Source organism: Pan troglodytes, chromosome 19, assembly GCF_028858775.2.
Source record: "Pan troglodytes isolate AG18354 chromosome 19, NHGRI_mPanTro3-v2.0_pri, whole genome shotgun sequence".
NCBI lineage: Eukaryota > Metazoa > Chordata > Mammalia > Primates > Hominidae > Pan > Pan troglodytes.
Window position 1 is genome coordinate 89,873,177 of NC_072417.2, and position 15,739 is coordinate 89,888,915.

Consider the following 15,739-nt stretch of genomic DNA (forward strand, 5'->3'; position numbering starts at 1 on the left):
CTTCTGTGCTCTGCGGGAGCCAAAGCAGCTTTCGGCCCTCGGGGCTGGTGGCGCCCTGGGAAGCTGCTTGGCTCAGGGGAAGGAGCAGGGACCCCCGCCCGCCCGTCCTCGAAGCTGGTCCTCGGCGTCCCAGCCCCGCACGGCCCCGGGCAGGGCGCACAGCGGGGCTGCGGCCACGAGGTGGCGCTGGCGCGCCTTGGAAGCGCAGCTGCAGCTCCCGGGCCGCCCCAGCGCCGCTCGGCCGCCTCCTCCGAGGAACAATGCGGCGCCTCCGGGCGTAGCGTCGCGCGGGGCCGGACGCCGGACACCAGAGCGCGGGCGGCGGAGCCAGCGGGCGAGAGAGCGCGCGGCGGGCGCGGGTTGCCCTCGTCGAGAGCCATGGGCGCGGCGCGGCGCGGGGCTGAGGATCGGCGCGGCCCGGAGGCGCTGGGGACCGGGGCGCGGGCCCGGGGCCGCCTTTAGCCGGCACCGAGGGCGCGGGGCCGGGGATGAGGGCGCCCGCCGCGGGGAGCCCGTCTGCGCGCCGCGGCACCTTCCCGCCCAGCGAGCGAGCCCGAGCAGGCAGACGCGCGGCCGGCGGTCTGGGGGCGCGCCGCCTCCCGGTCCCCAAAATGTGAAGCGGGGAGGGCGGAGACGCAGAGACGGCCCGGCCGGGCGCCCTCGCCGCCCTCCGGCAGCCGCGCCGCTCCCTCCGCTGCCCGCCCAGGCCTGAGCAGCGAGGCCACCGGGCCGCGCGCTCCCAGCTTCGCTCGGACGCGGCTTCGGCCCGCAGAGGGTTCGTGGCCCGGACGCGGCGAGAGCTGGGCCCAGGACGGTGCGTCCGGCCTCGCCCGCGGCTGCTCGCACCAACAAGTTTGAACAATGATCACCGTCAACCCCGATGGGAAGATAATGGTCAGAAGATGCCTGGTCACCCTAAGACCCTTTCGGTAAAGTTCCCTCCTGGTTGGTTTTTTCCCCAGGGGGGCGCCGGGTGGAGGTGGGCGAGGTCGGTTCCTGCGAACGTTCAAGTCCCGGTGGCAGAGGGGGCGGTTCACACTTCAATCCCTGGTGATGACCAGTGGGGCTGGGCTGGGGAAACGGATGGCGTTGGGGTTCGGGGTGCGGATGGGGAGGGTTGTGTTATTCGGGGACCTGTCCCGAGTTGGGCAGGGTTGGAGAGGACTCGGGGTGCAGAGGTAAGAATGGGGGCAGAAAACCCCCAGGTCGTGGTCCTGGGCCCAGAAAGTTGCCCCAGCCTGCGCGCCCGTTCCCAGCCCCTCAGGGTCCTTCCTCACCCCGCGGACCGTCCCATCCGGGTGGCAAAGTTAGTGTGCGGCGCCTGGGAGCTCCCCTTCCGGTCCCTCCCGTCCCGCCCGTCTGCCCCTAGGTCGGCTACCCCCCAACCCCTCCGCCTGTGCCACCCTCTCCCCAGCCTTTGGTGGCACTGCTCTCCTCCCCGCGGGGCTTGGGCCTGGCTCCGACGAGAGGGTCCCGAGATTAGAGCGAGGACTCGCTCATCCCAGGATTCGCCCCCGATCGCAGGCGTCGGAGAGGCGGGGGCAGGGGCGGCGCTGCGGGGCTACGGGGCGGCTGGAGCCGAGGCTGCGGCGGAGCGTGGCGGGCGGGCGGTGGCGAAGGCGACATGCTTCGGGCGGCCAACACCTGGGGGCCCAGGCCAGGCAGGGCTGGGGCCGCGCGGGACTCACTGGACCCAGCCAGGGGCCCCCAGGGCCCAGCGGTGCCGGGGCAGCCCCCTCTCCTCCCAGGCATCCGCGGAGCCGGCCCGCAGCGGGGTGGGGAGGGGGCGCTGCCCACTGGACGCCCGGCGGGGCCCGAGTGTCACCCCGTGGGTAGCTGGGCAGCGAGGAAGCTGGGGGAGTGACCGCCCCGGCGCGGGGGCCGGACTCGGGACGTGGCCACAGGTGGGCTCCGGGCGCGGGAAGGAGCCCGAGAAGGCGGAGCTTGCAGGGGCCCTGAACTCTTGTCCTCCAGGTCTCGGCCGGAGCCCCGGTCCCGCCCAGCCCCACTGTGGTCCCCCTGCCGGCTCCAGACGGGGATGGGGGCGGGGAGACGGTGGCTCACCTGGAGCCCGCCTCCCAGCACACCGGGCCTGTCTGCTGGGCCGAGGAGGCAACCCCAGGGGACGGCAGGGGTCAGGCTGGACCGCTGCGGTCCGGGGGTCCGGGAGGCCCGGAGAGCTGGTGCAGGCCGTGGGCGGTGATAGGGGCGTCGGGAGCCCATGGGAAGCAGGGCGGGAAGCAGGCGTCTCTGGAAAGGGCCTTGTTCCTCCAGGGAAGCCCTTGAATCCCTGGCCTGACTGGGAACGCTGGAGGGTCCTCGCCCCTTCTCTTCCGACCCCATCCCGGTCCCGCCCTCCGGGCCGCTGGGTGTTTCCTGGCGCGATTGGAAGCAGCCGCGAGACCCCAGCACCACGGACAGTGCTCGCGACCCAGGGCTGCTTCCCTGTCTGGTCCTGCCCTGGTTTTCTTTCAGGCCCTTATCTGAAGGCAGGATTGGGGGTGGAGGTGCATGGGTCCCCAAAGTTGTGTAACTTCACCCCAGGGTCTCCCTGGGCTGCCCGGAGACCCGCAGCCATCAGTGAGTCCCTTCAGTTGAAGTGGGGGGCAGGCTGCAATCACAGCACCCCAGCTTGTTCATCCTCAAAGGCAGGCTGGGGTCCTGTTCCCTGTGGTTTTCCCAGGGCTGCTGGCAGGGTCTTTATTCCATAGGTGCCCCTGGAATGTTGCTTGAGTGGATACATGGATGGCTGAAACCATTTTAACTTGAATCCACTCCAAATGGCCCCCAGCTGCCTTGGGGGACATTGAACCCCAGGATGGGGTTCTGGCAGAGGGACATGCAGATGAGGTGTGTTAGGGGGCTTCAGGTTCTGGGCTGAAGGGGGTAGACACCTTTCTCATAGCAGGGTTGTTGGATCCTGGCAGGCAGCCCAGGTCCCCAGCTCTAAATACAACTCCTTCACTCCCCTGGCCTCTTCTTCTCCAGGGACTAGAGACATGAGTGGGGGAAGTCCGTCCTTGTCCTCAGACTGGGAGGACAAATAGCTGATTTCCCCTGGGATCTCCCTGAGCATGGGACAGCACCTCTCCTGTGCCATGGCCGTGGCTGTTGTCTCCAGAGCCACCTGACTTCCTCCGAGGGACCCCAAGATCTGAGCCCCACCCCCAGGCTTGGTGGAATTCCATGAGGCGTCCCTCTGCACTAAGGGAAGTGTCCCTTGCGCGGTCTCGCCTACTGAATCATGTCTCCTGTCCTTCCTGCTGGGGGTGTGGTCTTCGAGTCTCTCCTTGGGGCTCCCAAGCCCCTCTCTGCTTTGGGGTTCTCCTCTTCTCTGCCCAAATCTCTAACAGCTTCCTTTAAATATGGGCTGGGAATTTTGTTGTGCTTTTTATTTTCTTCTGCAATTATATGTTTTCTTTAATGGACCAAATTTTAATTAAATACTGCTCTGCCAGTTTCAAATAATGAAGATTAAAATGCATAAAGCAAGTCTTGCATAAAGACACAAACAAGCATGGAACTTGAGGGCGGGGAGTGGAGGGGCAAGGCCCGGAGGTCTCTGGCATGACGTGGGGCTCTCTCCAGGGAGCCTGACTCCACACAAGATGGGGTTCCTCACCCTGATCTGGGGTTGGTGGGAGGGCGCCCCTCTCAGCTCTACCAGTTCATCAAGTCCTCTGATAGGTTCAAGGTCCCAGAAGAGCCCCAAGGCTGTGCTGGTGAGCTCAGCTTGCCTGTTTGGGGCCTAGGATTGATGAGGGAAGCAGCAGGACCCTGGGTCTGGACTTGAGGAAGGAAGGGTTCTGTGCCTTGTTCCCTGCTGTCCCCCTGGGGTTACCCCAGAGCCTGGCTCCTGCTGGATAATCAATAACTACGTGTTGAAGGCAGGAACAGGAGTCCTGTTCTGACCAGCCCTCCCTCCCACCCAGTGTGACAGCACACACACCTATATGACACCCCTTGCACAGGTATGAGGACACCCTGGCCAGTCCGTGGTGCAGGCTGATGACCCTGGGCGTGCCTGCCTAGGGGAGATGTGTGTTGGGGGGAGCCTGGGCATGGGCCGTGTGGCCCTGCCCTGGACATCTTACCATCTAGTGGTGGAAGTGGAGGGGGGTGTTCAAACAAGCTCATGACTGCTGCAGCAAGGCCTCTGCACACTGCACCAAGGCTGGCCTGAGTGATTGATGGGGTCTGGCTGGCCTCAGGCCCTGCTGTGTCCGTCACTGGTTCTCAAACTTTAGCATGCAGTGGAATCTTCAGGAGACTTTGCTAAAACAGCTTGCTTGCTCCACCCCAGAGTATCTGATTCAGTAATTTGGGGTCTGGGCCCGGCATTGGCATTTCTAAGGAGTCTCAGGTGATGCTGACTGCTCGTCTGGGGACTGCACTTTCAGGACTGCAGCTGTTAATGAACCAGCTCTGCCTGGAGGCTAGAGCCCGCCCGCCTCATGCCTAAGTGTGCGTCATTCTGCCTTGTGGTTTTTCGTGTGGCTCGAGGCCAGCATCTTGTAGTTGAGCTCTCTTTATCCTATAGTGGGGGGGCCCTCCTGGGTCTGGAGCTCAGCCCCCATCCTTTCATTCTCCCTTGCTTCCTTCACTCATGCACTCATTCGTAAAGCATTTGTGCAGCCGGTACGTGGTGGAGCGTCAGGGCACGATGGCCCTTCCTGCCCTCCTGACCCGCCTCCTTCCTCTCCGCAGGCTTTTTGTCCTGGGCATCGGCTTCTTCACTCTCTGCTTCCTGATGACATCTCTGGGAGGCCAGTTCTCCGCCCGGCGCCTGGGGGACTCGCCATTCACCATCCGCACAGAAGGTACCTTGGTGGGGCAAGGGGAGTGTGAGATGAGTGAGGGCGTTTGTGGGCCAAAGAGGAAGTGCCTCTGAGCCTAGCCCTGTACCTGGCTTTCTGGCCGCCCTGTAGGTGGATGTGAGTGGAGGGGGCCCGGGCTTGGGCCGTATGACCCTCCATGCACTTTGGCTCTGGTCTGGCTGCGGTCATCAGGTTTCCTCTGGCCTGGATTCTCAGGCCAGGCTAGGGCCTTTAAGCCAGGGTCTTCGAGGCCTCAGAAGAGGCTGCCAGTGTTGCTTCTTTAGTTGGGTGTCACGGGTGAGAGGTCTCTGGATATGACACCTGTCTCCTTGAGGCACACATTTCCTTGCCTTTGGCCCAGGTGGTGGCCATGTGGGAACGGGCCTGGCCATGGGCTTAAATGTCTTATCTCTGAGCTCTTGGGACACAGCTCCCTCCCAGGCCCCATCACTCCTTGCCCACACGATATTTGCAAGGCAGTGGAATGGAGATCGGAGCATGGGCTTTGGGGGTCTGCTGGGTCTGGGCTTGCATCCTTGTCATCACCTACCAGCTGTGTGCCTTTGGCTGAGTCACCTGGCTTCCCTACAGAGAAGGACAGCAGTGACCTTCTGCAGAGGTTGGATTGAAGGGGCTCACACGTGGACATTACCCAGCATGGTTGGTGCCACATGGCACAAGAGTGACCAGCTGGGAGCCCTCCTCCTGAAGCTGGGCCCAGCCCCACCTCATCTCACCTAAGGAGGGGTGGGGGTCAGAACTGAGTCCTGCTCGCTGTATCATGGGGGTTCTTTTGGTCACTGGTCAAAAGGAGGGACATGGGGTAGTGGGGAAACTGAGGCAAGTAGGTTTCTGGAACTGTTCGAGGGCTGGCTCTGTGAGATTCCCCTGCCCCTCTGGGGAAGTCTCTCCTTGAAGTCCACCTTCTTGAACTTGCAGGGCTTGGCTGTCTGGCTCCCCTGTTCTGAGCGATGAATATTGTAGACATCCCAAGTTAAATAGGTTGTCATCTGGGTGGGTGCTGAGGGGCTCTTATTATGCCATCTGTCATCTCATCATTAGATTCATTCCTCTGGTTTCACATGCACTTCTTTAAACTTGCAAAAGCTCTCAGAAGGAATCTCACGCTTATTAGTCATTCAAGCCTGAGTGTAAGTTAATTTATCCTGTCTCTGACTCGCAGAGATTCCTCAATCTCTGAGCCTCCAAATTTTCCTCTGGTAAATGGGGATGGTAATACCCACTTCCCAGGCTCGTTGCGAGGCTGTGCAAAGATAAAGCATGGGAAGGGGCCTCAGCAGCATCTGTCAAACGGCGAGCACTCCATCAATACTTAATGGATGTGTCGAGTCTGAAATGGGGGCACTGCAGCAAAGCGTGTTTATGAAAGAGGACCAAGGAGGTGCTAGAGTGTCTATGTGGGAGAGGCTGAGGATTGAGGTGGGTGGGGGTGGGAGGGAGCAGTCGTGAAGGTGAACCGGAAGGGTGGCTTGGGGGAGGGCTGGTGGGAAAAGTGGTGCATGGGAAGATGGGGTGTAGACAAGAGATTCATAAACTACCTGGCTGCCACCCCTGGAAAGGAGGTGTGCCTATCTGGGTGGGCTGCTACAGAGGCCTTGAGGAAGTTGAACCTCCAGAAAGGTCAGGGGTCTAAGAGGTGGGAATTAGGGATGGGGGAGAGGAGGGGTTTTTGGCCGGGCTCTGGTTTTTATGCCTATCTCCCTAAGGGGGTTAGAGAGTCAAGGTAACTCACCTACCCCATGGCTCTTGCCCCATCTGGGCAGGATCAGACTCAGTGCCCCAGAGTGCAAGGGGTGTAGGAGCCCTGCTGTGCTCCGTGCTATGCAGTTTTGCCTGGGTATGGGGGTGGGGGTCCGACCCCAGCTGCAGGTCTGGGTCTAAAGATGGATGGAACCACATAGGAGAGCACTTGCCCAAGGTCATACAATTGGACTAGAGGTGTGTGTGCATTCGTGTGTACATGTGCATGTGTGTGCATGTGTGTGTGCGTGTACGTGGTCTTAAACTTTTTAATGGGGTATCATATACACAAATGAACAATCCATGCAACTAACAACCCAGAGCAAGGACCAGAACGTGATCAGTCCCCAAGTGTCCCCCTGCCACTTCACAGTCATTACTCACCCAAGGATAGTCACGACTTGACTTCTGATCACACAGAAGAGTTCTGCCTGATTTTTGGACTTTATGAGCATGGAATCGTTTCAGGAGTTGATATGGTTTGGCTGTATCCCCACCCAAATCTCATCTTGAATCGTAGTTCCCATAATCTCCACCTCTTGTGGGATAGACCCTGTGGGAGTTAATTGATTCATGGGGGTGGTTTACCTTGGTGCTGTTCTTGTGATGGTCAGTGAGTTCCCACAAGATCTGATGGTTTTATAAGGGGCTTTTTCCCTTTTGCTCGGTACTTCCCCTTCCTGCTGCCATGTGAAGAAGGACATGTTTGCTTCCCCTTCCACCATGATTGTAAGTTTCCTGAGGCCTCCCCAGCCATGCTGGACTCTGAGTCAATTCAACCTTTTTCATCTATAAATTACCCAGTCTCAGGTATGTCTTTAGTAGCAACGTTGAGAATGAACTAATACAGGAATAGTCTTTTGTGTGTGTCTTTTCTCTCAATAGTACATGTGTGAGACTCACTATCTTGTATGTGGTTGTAGTCACTTGCACTTTTTTTTTTTTTTTTTTTTTTTTTTTTTTTGCTGTGTAGCCTTCCATTGTGTGAGTACACCACCATATTTTTACCCATCCGACCATTGGTGGGCATTTGGTCGTTTCCAGTTTTGGGCTTTTGCGAACAGTGCTGCTATGAATATTTTAGTGCACGTCTTTTGGTAAACATACGTAGGCATTTCTGTTGGGTATACCTAGGAGTGGAGATTCTACGTGTTGTAACATTAGTTCTCAGACCAAGTTTATCCAAGCCAGTCTTTTCACATTTCCCAGGCCTCAGAAGCTGAGTGCCTGGAATACAGAACTGAAGTCCGGGAGAAGGAGACAGACAAGAAAAGGGCCGCTGAGAACCCAGGAGAGCTGACCCTGATTCACTTTAGATCCCGACTCGCATTGTCCTCCATGATTTCTTTCATACCCTTGGATCAAGCTAATCTGCTTGGGCAGACCCAAGGCAGGGACTCAGGCCGGGAAAGCAGTGTGCAATGTGGGTTTAACATCCTGATCCTGCAAGAGAAGCCCCTCAAACTACATCCCCATGCAGTGCCTGGGGCAGCCCTGCAGAAAACCTAGGAGGTGCCAGCATTTCCACTTAGGAGATGCCTGAGGGAAGGATTAGGGCTTCACGGGAGGTGCTTGGCAAATTGCTTGGCTGAATCAGGCCTGGGGAGGGATCTTGGAAGTCCTGGGCCAAGGTTGGATTGTTGGATAATGCACGTTTTGTTACCCAAAAGAAATCTGCGGAGTCTAGACAACCCCAGAGCAGAATCAGGAGAAGGAAACCCTCCAAGGCCCTGCTATTTAGGAAAAAAAAAAAAAAAAAATTGCATTGGTCAACAAAACAATCTGTGTACAAATGGGAAAAACAATCTCTCCTCCCCTGTCAAACCGGTGACAGAAGTGGGGTCCCACATGGACTGTGGCTGCGAAGGGAGAGGGAGGAGAAGGCTTTTCTGGAAAAGAAGAGGAGGGTGTCATTCAGCCTCTTGTGGACTGTGGTCTATGTGCGGGGCCTCCAAATTCTCCTCTGTGCCTGTTCATACTTCATGATAAACTGCGTACTTTGGGGATGAAATGTGACTGACATCTCATTCTGTATTCTGCACACTCATCTGAAAGATTCAAGAGAGGAGGCTGCATGGGGAATCATGACCCGGAGGAGATCTGACTTCTTTCCCTCTTGCTGCATTTGGGCTGGGCCTGGGCTCTGGGGAGGGCTTTCCGGCATTGCCCCCTCCCAGGCAGCTCTGCCCCACTTCCCACCCCAGGTCCTCCTCCTGTTTGTTTCCTGCCCTTCCAGCCCTTCTCGCCTAGGCCTCCTTCCCCATGTGGCTGCAGATAGGGCTGTGAGGCTGTTTCCTGCCCTCTGACTTGTCTTGAAGAAGCAGTGGTAGGAGGCTGGGTGTGGTGGCTCACGCCTGTAATCCCAACACTTTGGGAGGCCGAGGCAGGTGGATCACCTGAGGTCAGGAGTTCGAGACCAGCCTGGCCAGCATGGTGAAACCCCATCTCTACTAAAAATACAAAAATTACCGGGGTGTGGTGGCACGTGCTGTCATCTCAGCTCCTCGGGAGGCTGAGGCAGGAGAATTGCTTGAACCGGGGAGGAGGAGGTTGCAGTGAGCTGAGATTGCGCCACTGCACTCCAGCCTGGGTGACAGAGCAAGACTCTGTCTCGGCTTTAAAAAAAAAAAAAAAGTAGTGGTAGGAGGCTGTCTTTTGGGAGGGGTCTGTAGGCTGAAGGTCCATGGCACAGCTGCATGTGTCTACTGGGCCCTGCCAGACCTCCCGGGCCTCCACCAGGGATTGAACCTGGGGAAGGCTCCCTGGCTCTGTGGATGGCTCTGGCTCTGGCTCTGGCTTTGGTACTAAGGGGCCCTGGGGCTCTTCTCTCAGGCTTGATGGATGGGGGACCGGGGCCCGGAGGTCTGAGGAAGAGCCTGGTGTGGCCTCCCACGGCCTGTCCTTGTCTTCTCTGCTGCCCGGAGCCCAGAGCTCCCGTGGCCTCAGCTGGTTTCTGCGGTGAGTGAGTACAGAGAGATAAATGTGCGCATTTCTCCAGCTGCACGAACACCCAGTCACAGTTCCCTTCTCAGTGCCAGGGAGGTCTCTGCTTTCTGGAGAGATGGGGGCTCATTCAATTTCCAATGGTAAAGGGTGGGGATGGGGACAAGAAAAGGGGGACGAAGGAGGATGAGAGAGACAGAGAGAGACGAAGAGCGTCTGGGGAGGAGACGGGGCCTCTGTGGGTAATAAACACATCCCGTCTGTAAATGAGAGGATCTATTTGTATCTCCCAGCGTCCCAGCTTTCCTTATTTATATGGAAATATGGAGGGAACATGTGCCTGTTCTGAGTTGTATCACTGGGGCCTTACGTTAGATATATTTCAATTTAGTTGATGCCAAGAGTGGTGAAGTGACTCTGGGGAAGCGATGTCAGCTTGCTCTGCTGACAGTCCCGGGGCCAGTGGTGGCTTTTAGGGGAGTGGGTCACTGGGGGAGAGTCGGCCTGACCTGCTTCCCTCCTGGGTACCCACCCCCTGCCTAGTCTTTGGGCATTTCCAGAGCACAAAATGTGCCTGGTACCCCGAGGGCTCATTGGGAAGGGGTAGGGGCTGTCTCCCCAGGTCTCAGGGGTTTCTGGAGTTCCATGCCATCTGCAGAAGATGGGAGCAGCTCCTGAGCCCCTGGCACGGGGGGACTTGGTCCAGTCTGATGGGGTGGGGCTTGAAGAACTACAGAAGGGGCATCTGGTTCCGCAGGCATGGTCATCGTGAAACCCAGGCTGCAATGACCCATGCCTCTGTATGTCCTCAGGGTTTTTGTTTGTTTGTTTGAGAGAGGGTCTCGCTCTGTTGCCCAGGCTGGAGTGCAGTGGTGCAATCATGGCTCACTGCAGCCTCAATCTCATGGGCTCCAGCAATCCTCCCACCTCAGCCCTGAAAGTAGCTGGGATTACAGGCACATGCCACCATGCCCAGCTAATTTTTGTATTTTTTATTGAAAAGGGGTTTTGCCATGTTGCCCAGGCTGGTCTTGAGCTCCCGAGCTCAACCAATCCATCCACCTTGGCCTCCCCAAGTGCTGAGATTATGGGCATGAGCCACTGCACCTGGCCTGCTGCCAGTTTTTATAGGAGCGTTTCTTTCTTTTCCCATTTCTCTAATCTCCGGAGGCAATTAGGGGAAGACACAGAAACAGAAGTCAGGGCGATAGAGACTCAGAGCTCAATGAGCCCAGCCCCCTCATTTTACATGAGGGTAAATTGAGGCCAAGAGAAGGACGGTGACCTGCTCACCTGTCTGGTCCGCAGCAGAGCGGGCCTGGAGTCCAAGCTTCTGCCCCATCCCCCTTGACCGGGCCCATGCCACCATGCTGCTGCTGCAGCCTCCACTTCGTTGACTTTCAGGGGCCTCTGCAGCTCTAGGCCAGACCTCATAGTTTTTGGCCCATCATCTGTTTTTCTGCCTGCGCAATGGGACTGGGAGCGTGGGGTGTGGGTAGGGAGCTGTGACCGTGAGGTTTCTGGGAGGGGGCTCAGGCGATAGGCAGGGGCAGAGGAAGCTTGGGTGGGCTTGGAGAGTGGGACCGGTAGTGCAGCAGGCAGGGTGCCAGGCCTGAGGCACTCCAGGGAACACAGCGTCACCCCAAAAGCCACGCTGTGGGCTCAGCACCACTGGGGTGCTGCGTCCGCAGGAACGAGCTGCTGACCAGGCTCTGTGGTCAGTCAGGCCTGAGTGCTCTGGCCACGGCACCGCTACGGTGTCCCAGCTGTGAGACACCTTATGGGATGAAACATTCCTTTTTTCATCTCAGTCCTTTGGGGAAGGGACTACTCCAGCCCGAGCTGTGAGCGACAGCCCACCAGGGCTGCCCAGTGAGGCCAGGCTGGCTGTGCACTGCACGACTCTACGACAGACACCCTTTAGGCGGCCACAATACCAGTGGTGTCCTGTGGAGTTGCAGAAAGCAGTGGCCAGGCAGGTCATCTGATGTCCTCCAGTTTTTTTAGCTGAAATGATGGAAATCTCTTCATCTATTCTGTGCTACAAGCACTGGTTGCAAGCTCGGTATTGAATTTGGATGATGGGCTTGGGCAGACATCTCTGAAATGAGAGTGATCTGAAAAAGTAAACCGTTGCCCCCGCCTCTGGGAAGCTGAAAGAGAGAGGGAGCTATCTATATCCTGTTTTCTCCCACTCCTTTGGAGAAGGACTACTCCAGCCCAAGTTATGAGCGATGGCTCACCAGGGCTGCCCAGATTAACCGATTGAGTGTGTGAGTGCGTAGGGAGGGCCTGAGAGGCTGGAGAGACCTGAGCTAGTGTCATTTAACGCTAGTATGAAATTTCCCGGTCCCAGCTGAGTTTTTGAAAATCCACTCTGTTTTCCGTAGAGGGACTTGTGGGGAGGTCCTTTGCTGCTTCAGCTCTTGGGGTGGGGAGGAAATATGCCCATTTTCTCCAATACCCGACCCCATCCGTGAGCCTTCCTGGGCATCTCTGCCTCTCTCTCCTCCTTTTCTTCTGCCCGCCACATCCCCCCTGCTCCCATTCATGCCTGTTCTTCAGAGCCAGGAGCCCTGTGTCTTTAAGGAAATCGCAGCTTCTCCTGTTTTGCAGCCCTAGCCTGGCCGGCATTTCCAAGGTGTGTGAGTGGTCCTGCCCCAGCTCCTGTGGCCTCCCTTCTGACCTCAGGCGGGTTCACCTGGCAGGGGAGCCCAGCCAGGGGGTGACTTATATCAGGGTGGGAACGTGGCAGCAGTGGCTGGGCCAGCCGGAGCCAGGGAAGAAGGGCAGAAGCAAAGCAGAGGTGTGAGAGCAGCCCCGGTGATGCAGAAGCCGCCGGCTGCCCCTGCTCCGCCCACCGCCTCTAGCTCCCTCTCTCCTCTCCCTGTTCTGCCTCTTCTCAGTGGTCTCTCTCGTCACCTTCCTGGTCCTGTGGTCTGCAGACGGGGCCTGTTATTCTTGCCTTGAGACGGGGATGCTGAAGCTCAGAGCCATGCAATGACTGCCCTGGTCACACAGGGGTCAGCGGGCAGAGGCCCCAGTCCCCTTGCCCCTCCCCAGGTGGGGAGACTGCAGTGTGTTCTACACGGTCTCAGGGCTCCCCAGCAGGGCTAAGCTTGGGCGCCCGGGTGGTAACATTCTCGGCAATGCAGCTTTCCACAGCTTCCCCGTCTCTCTTCCTCACTCTCCTGCTGGGGTTTCCATTAGCTTCCGGTTAAACTACTCACCCTCAAACCCTTGTCCCAGGCTCTGCTTCTGGGGAGCCCAACCCACGGCATCCTCCATTGGGCCCCTGGACTGGCAGCCTGGGAGCATCGAAGGTTCATGTTCCCAGGTGACTTGGCTCGTTTTGGGGGAGTGATTTCAAGCCTGATCCATAGGGGTTTGGGAGGAGCTGAGTTGCGGATTTTAGTGCCTGGAGCCCAGCACCCTATGGACTGTGTGGAGGGGCAATGTGAAGCCTTCAGATTTAATTAAAAAGGAAGGCGAGAACTCGCTCCTGCACACTGGCACGTGCAGCGCTAATGATCGGGAATGATTAGAAAGGAAGCCATGGAGGATTGCAGGCTGGCTGATGGGATCTTGGTCGAAGTGCCTCATTTTCATTTAATTTTCTTCTTCATAAGGTCTCCCCTCCCCAGGCTGGGAGCAGAGGGAAGAGCAGCTGCCTCAGCCCCAGGGAACCTGCCCTTGTCAGTTGATCTTTGGAAATCCAAAGACCAGCTTGAGATTCAGAACACATGCATTATGGTTTCCAACAGGAGGGTCCAGGGAAGAGGGATGGGGAAGAGATGGAGTTAGGGCCCAGAGGCCGGGCAGGAGAAGGAGGGCTGGGGAAGCAACAGGGCCCTGGGGCCCTGAACACAGGCTCCCAACTTCCCTGCATGTCCGGATCCATGGGGAGCAAGGAAAGTGCAGATTCCCGGGCCCCGGGCCCTAGAGAGTTGAATGGGCAAATCTAGACCAAGGCCCAGAAATCTGAATTTTAACAGCCCGGCCAGAAGATTCAGATGCTGCTGGGTGATTGGCCACACTTCCAGGAACCCTGATCTAGAAGTCCTGCCTGGAGCTTACCGTTTGGGGGCTCTGGGGCTTCTGTCCCAGTGCTGGGCCTTTTCTGCCATCTCACGGACATGAGGGTTGTTGGGCCCCAGAGCACCTCAAAGGTTACATCTAAAGCTCCATTTTACGGTTGACAAAATTGAGGCCCAGAGGGCTTAGGAAATGATCCCAGTGTCACATGGCTAGTAGGAAACAGGGCTGCCCAGGGCTCTGCACTCCACCACGATGCTGTTCTCTGCACCGCAAAGCAATGCAGCAAAGGGGTCAGCAGTGCCTGGGAAGATGGAGCTGAGGCTGGGGTCTGGTGTTGGTTGGTGCTGGGGGACTTTGGGGCCAGCTTTGTCTGAGCTGCCCCAGCTCAGACACCGGGTGGCCTCCAGGCTGCTCGGGCCTCCCCTAACCATACCCGCACTCTGCCCACAGTGATGGGGGGCCCTGAGTCCCGCGGCGTCCTGCGCAAGATGAGCGACCTGCTGGAGCTGATGGTGAAGCGCATGGACGCACTGGCCAGGCTGGAGAATGGCAGTGAGCTGCACCGGGCCGGCGGCGACCTGCACTTTCCTGCAGACAGGTGAGGGGATGTGGGGAGAAGGCACACGGAGCAGGGGAGCGGTGGCACCTGCCACTGCCCCCGGGGTGCTGTCCGTCATCTCCTTTTGTGAATCTGGAGAAGATTTGGACCACACCGTAATACAGCCCAGAGTGCGTTTCTACCACCCAAATTTAACAACCGTTAACATTTGGTCACATTTGTGGCCTGTTTTCCTCTTTAAATAAAACGTCACAGATGAAAACTAAAGGGCCCTTTAATGACTTCTCCCTAGAGACAAGTGCCTCCCTGAATTTGCTGTAAGTTTTTCCAGTCCATTCCAAGCACATTTGCACATATGTTTAACACACACACACATTATAAATGCATAGTGTGTGATTTTAACGAATTCCATGTAAGTGGCATCTCACAGTACATATTCCACTGCCCTTTTTTTTTTTTTGACACAGAGTCTGGTTGACTCTGTCACCCAGGCTGGAGTGCAATGGCACAGTCTCAGCTCACTGCAACCTCTGTCTCCCGGGTTCAAGCGATCCTCCCACCCCAGCCTCCTGAGTAGCTGGGACTACAGGCGCCCACCACCACACCTCGGTAATTTTTGTGTTTTTAGAAGAGACAGGGTTTTACTATGTTGGCCAGGCTAGTCTCAAACTGCTGACCTCGTGATCCGCCCGTTTGGCCTTCCAAAGTGCTGGGATTACATCTTTGCCTTTTAAATTAAAAAAAAAATTTTTTTTTGAGACACTCTTACTCTGGGCTGGAGTGAAGTGGCACGATCTTGGCTCACTGCAACCTCTGCCTCCCAGGTTCAAGTGATTCTCGTGCCTCAGCCTCCTGAGTAGCTGGGATTACAGGAGTGCACCACCACGCCAGTTAATTTTTCTGTTCTTTTTAGTAGAGATGGGGTTTCACCATGTTGGCCAGGCTGGTCTCGAACTCCTGACCTCAGGTGATCCAACCGTCTCAGCCACCCAAAGTGCTGGGATTACAGGCATGAGCCACCCGGCCTTTTTAAAAAAATTTTTTTCATGATGATTTTGAACTCTGTGTTGAGGGGCATGTGTGGATACTATGTACCCCTGGCCATTTTTGCCAAGTAGAACTTTCTGGTTTATTTCTTCTAAATATGCTCCTGCTTCGGCCAGGATGTCTGAGAGCCCAGAGTCTGTGCTGCTATCCTACAAGCCCCAGGGACACATGAGGTGTGACATCCAAATCATGTGTCCTAGGTATATAAGGCATCTCCTGGACCTCAGAGAACAGGAGTGCGGGAGGTCAGGCTGTCCCGACTGGCCCCTAGAGGTGGATGTGGAAGGAGGGGCTTTGACCCCACCCTATTCCAGGGAGATGAGCTCCACTTTCCCTCTTTTATATATTGGGGTTCTTTGTGAAATTGATTTGCTAAATGTATTCTAGCTGCTAAAAATTAAGCTTGAAACGCACTTTTAGACAATTTGCAGAAAAGCTATTTCTCAGCCAGCGTGTGTGATGGAAAAGCCAAAGCTCTAGGCATTTCTGAAGTACGGAGTTGGGTGAAACAGAAGAAAATGATGACCCACAGGAGGTCACTGTGCCCGTGGGAGGGTTGGAGGGATGCCTGCCT

General features: G+C 57.0%; 1 protein-coding gene across 2 annotated transcripts in view; it reads left to right on the forward strand.

The window, feature by feature from the left end:
• Positions 1–256: 256 nt before the first annotated feature.
• MGAT5B (alpha-1,6-mannosylglycoprotein 6-beta-N-acetylglucosaminyltransferase B) overlaps positions 257–15,739 on the forward strand; it is an 84,600-nt gene continuing 69,117 nt past the window's right edge. Inside the window, exons 1-3 of one of the 2 annotated variants that reach the window (XM_054670720.2) lie at positions 257–929; positions 4,708–4,820; positions 14,010–14,157. In XM_054670720.2, coding sequence (XP_054526695.1) covers positions 862–929; positions 4,708–4,820; positions 14,010–14,157 — 329 coding nt within the window. In that variant the 5' untranslated portion in view covers positions 257–861. Of the gene's footprint in view, positions 930–4,511; positions 4,821–14,009; positions 14,158–15,739 lie in introns of those variants that run through there. The other variant, XM_054670719.2, reaches the window with a different exon arrangement.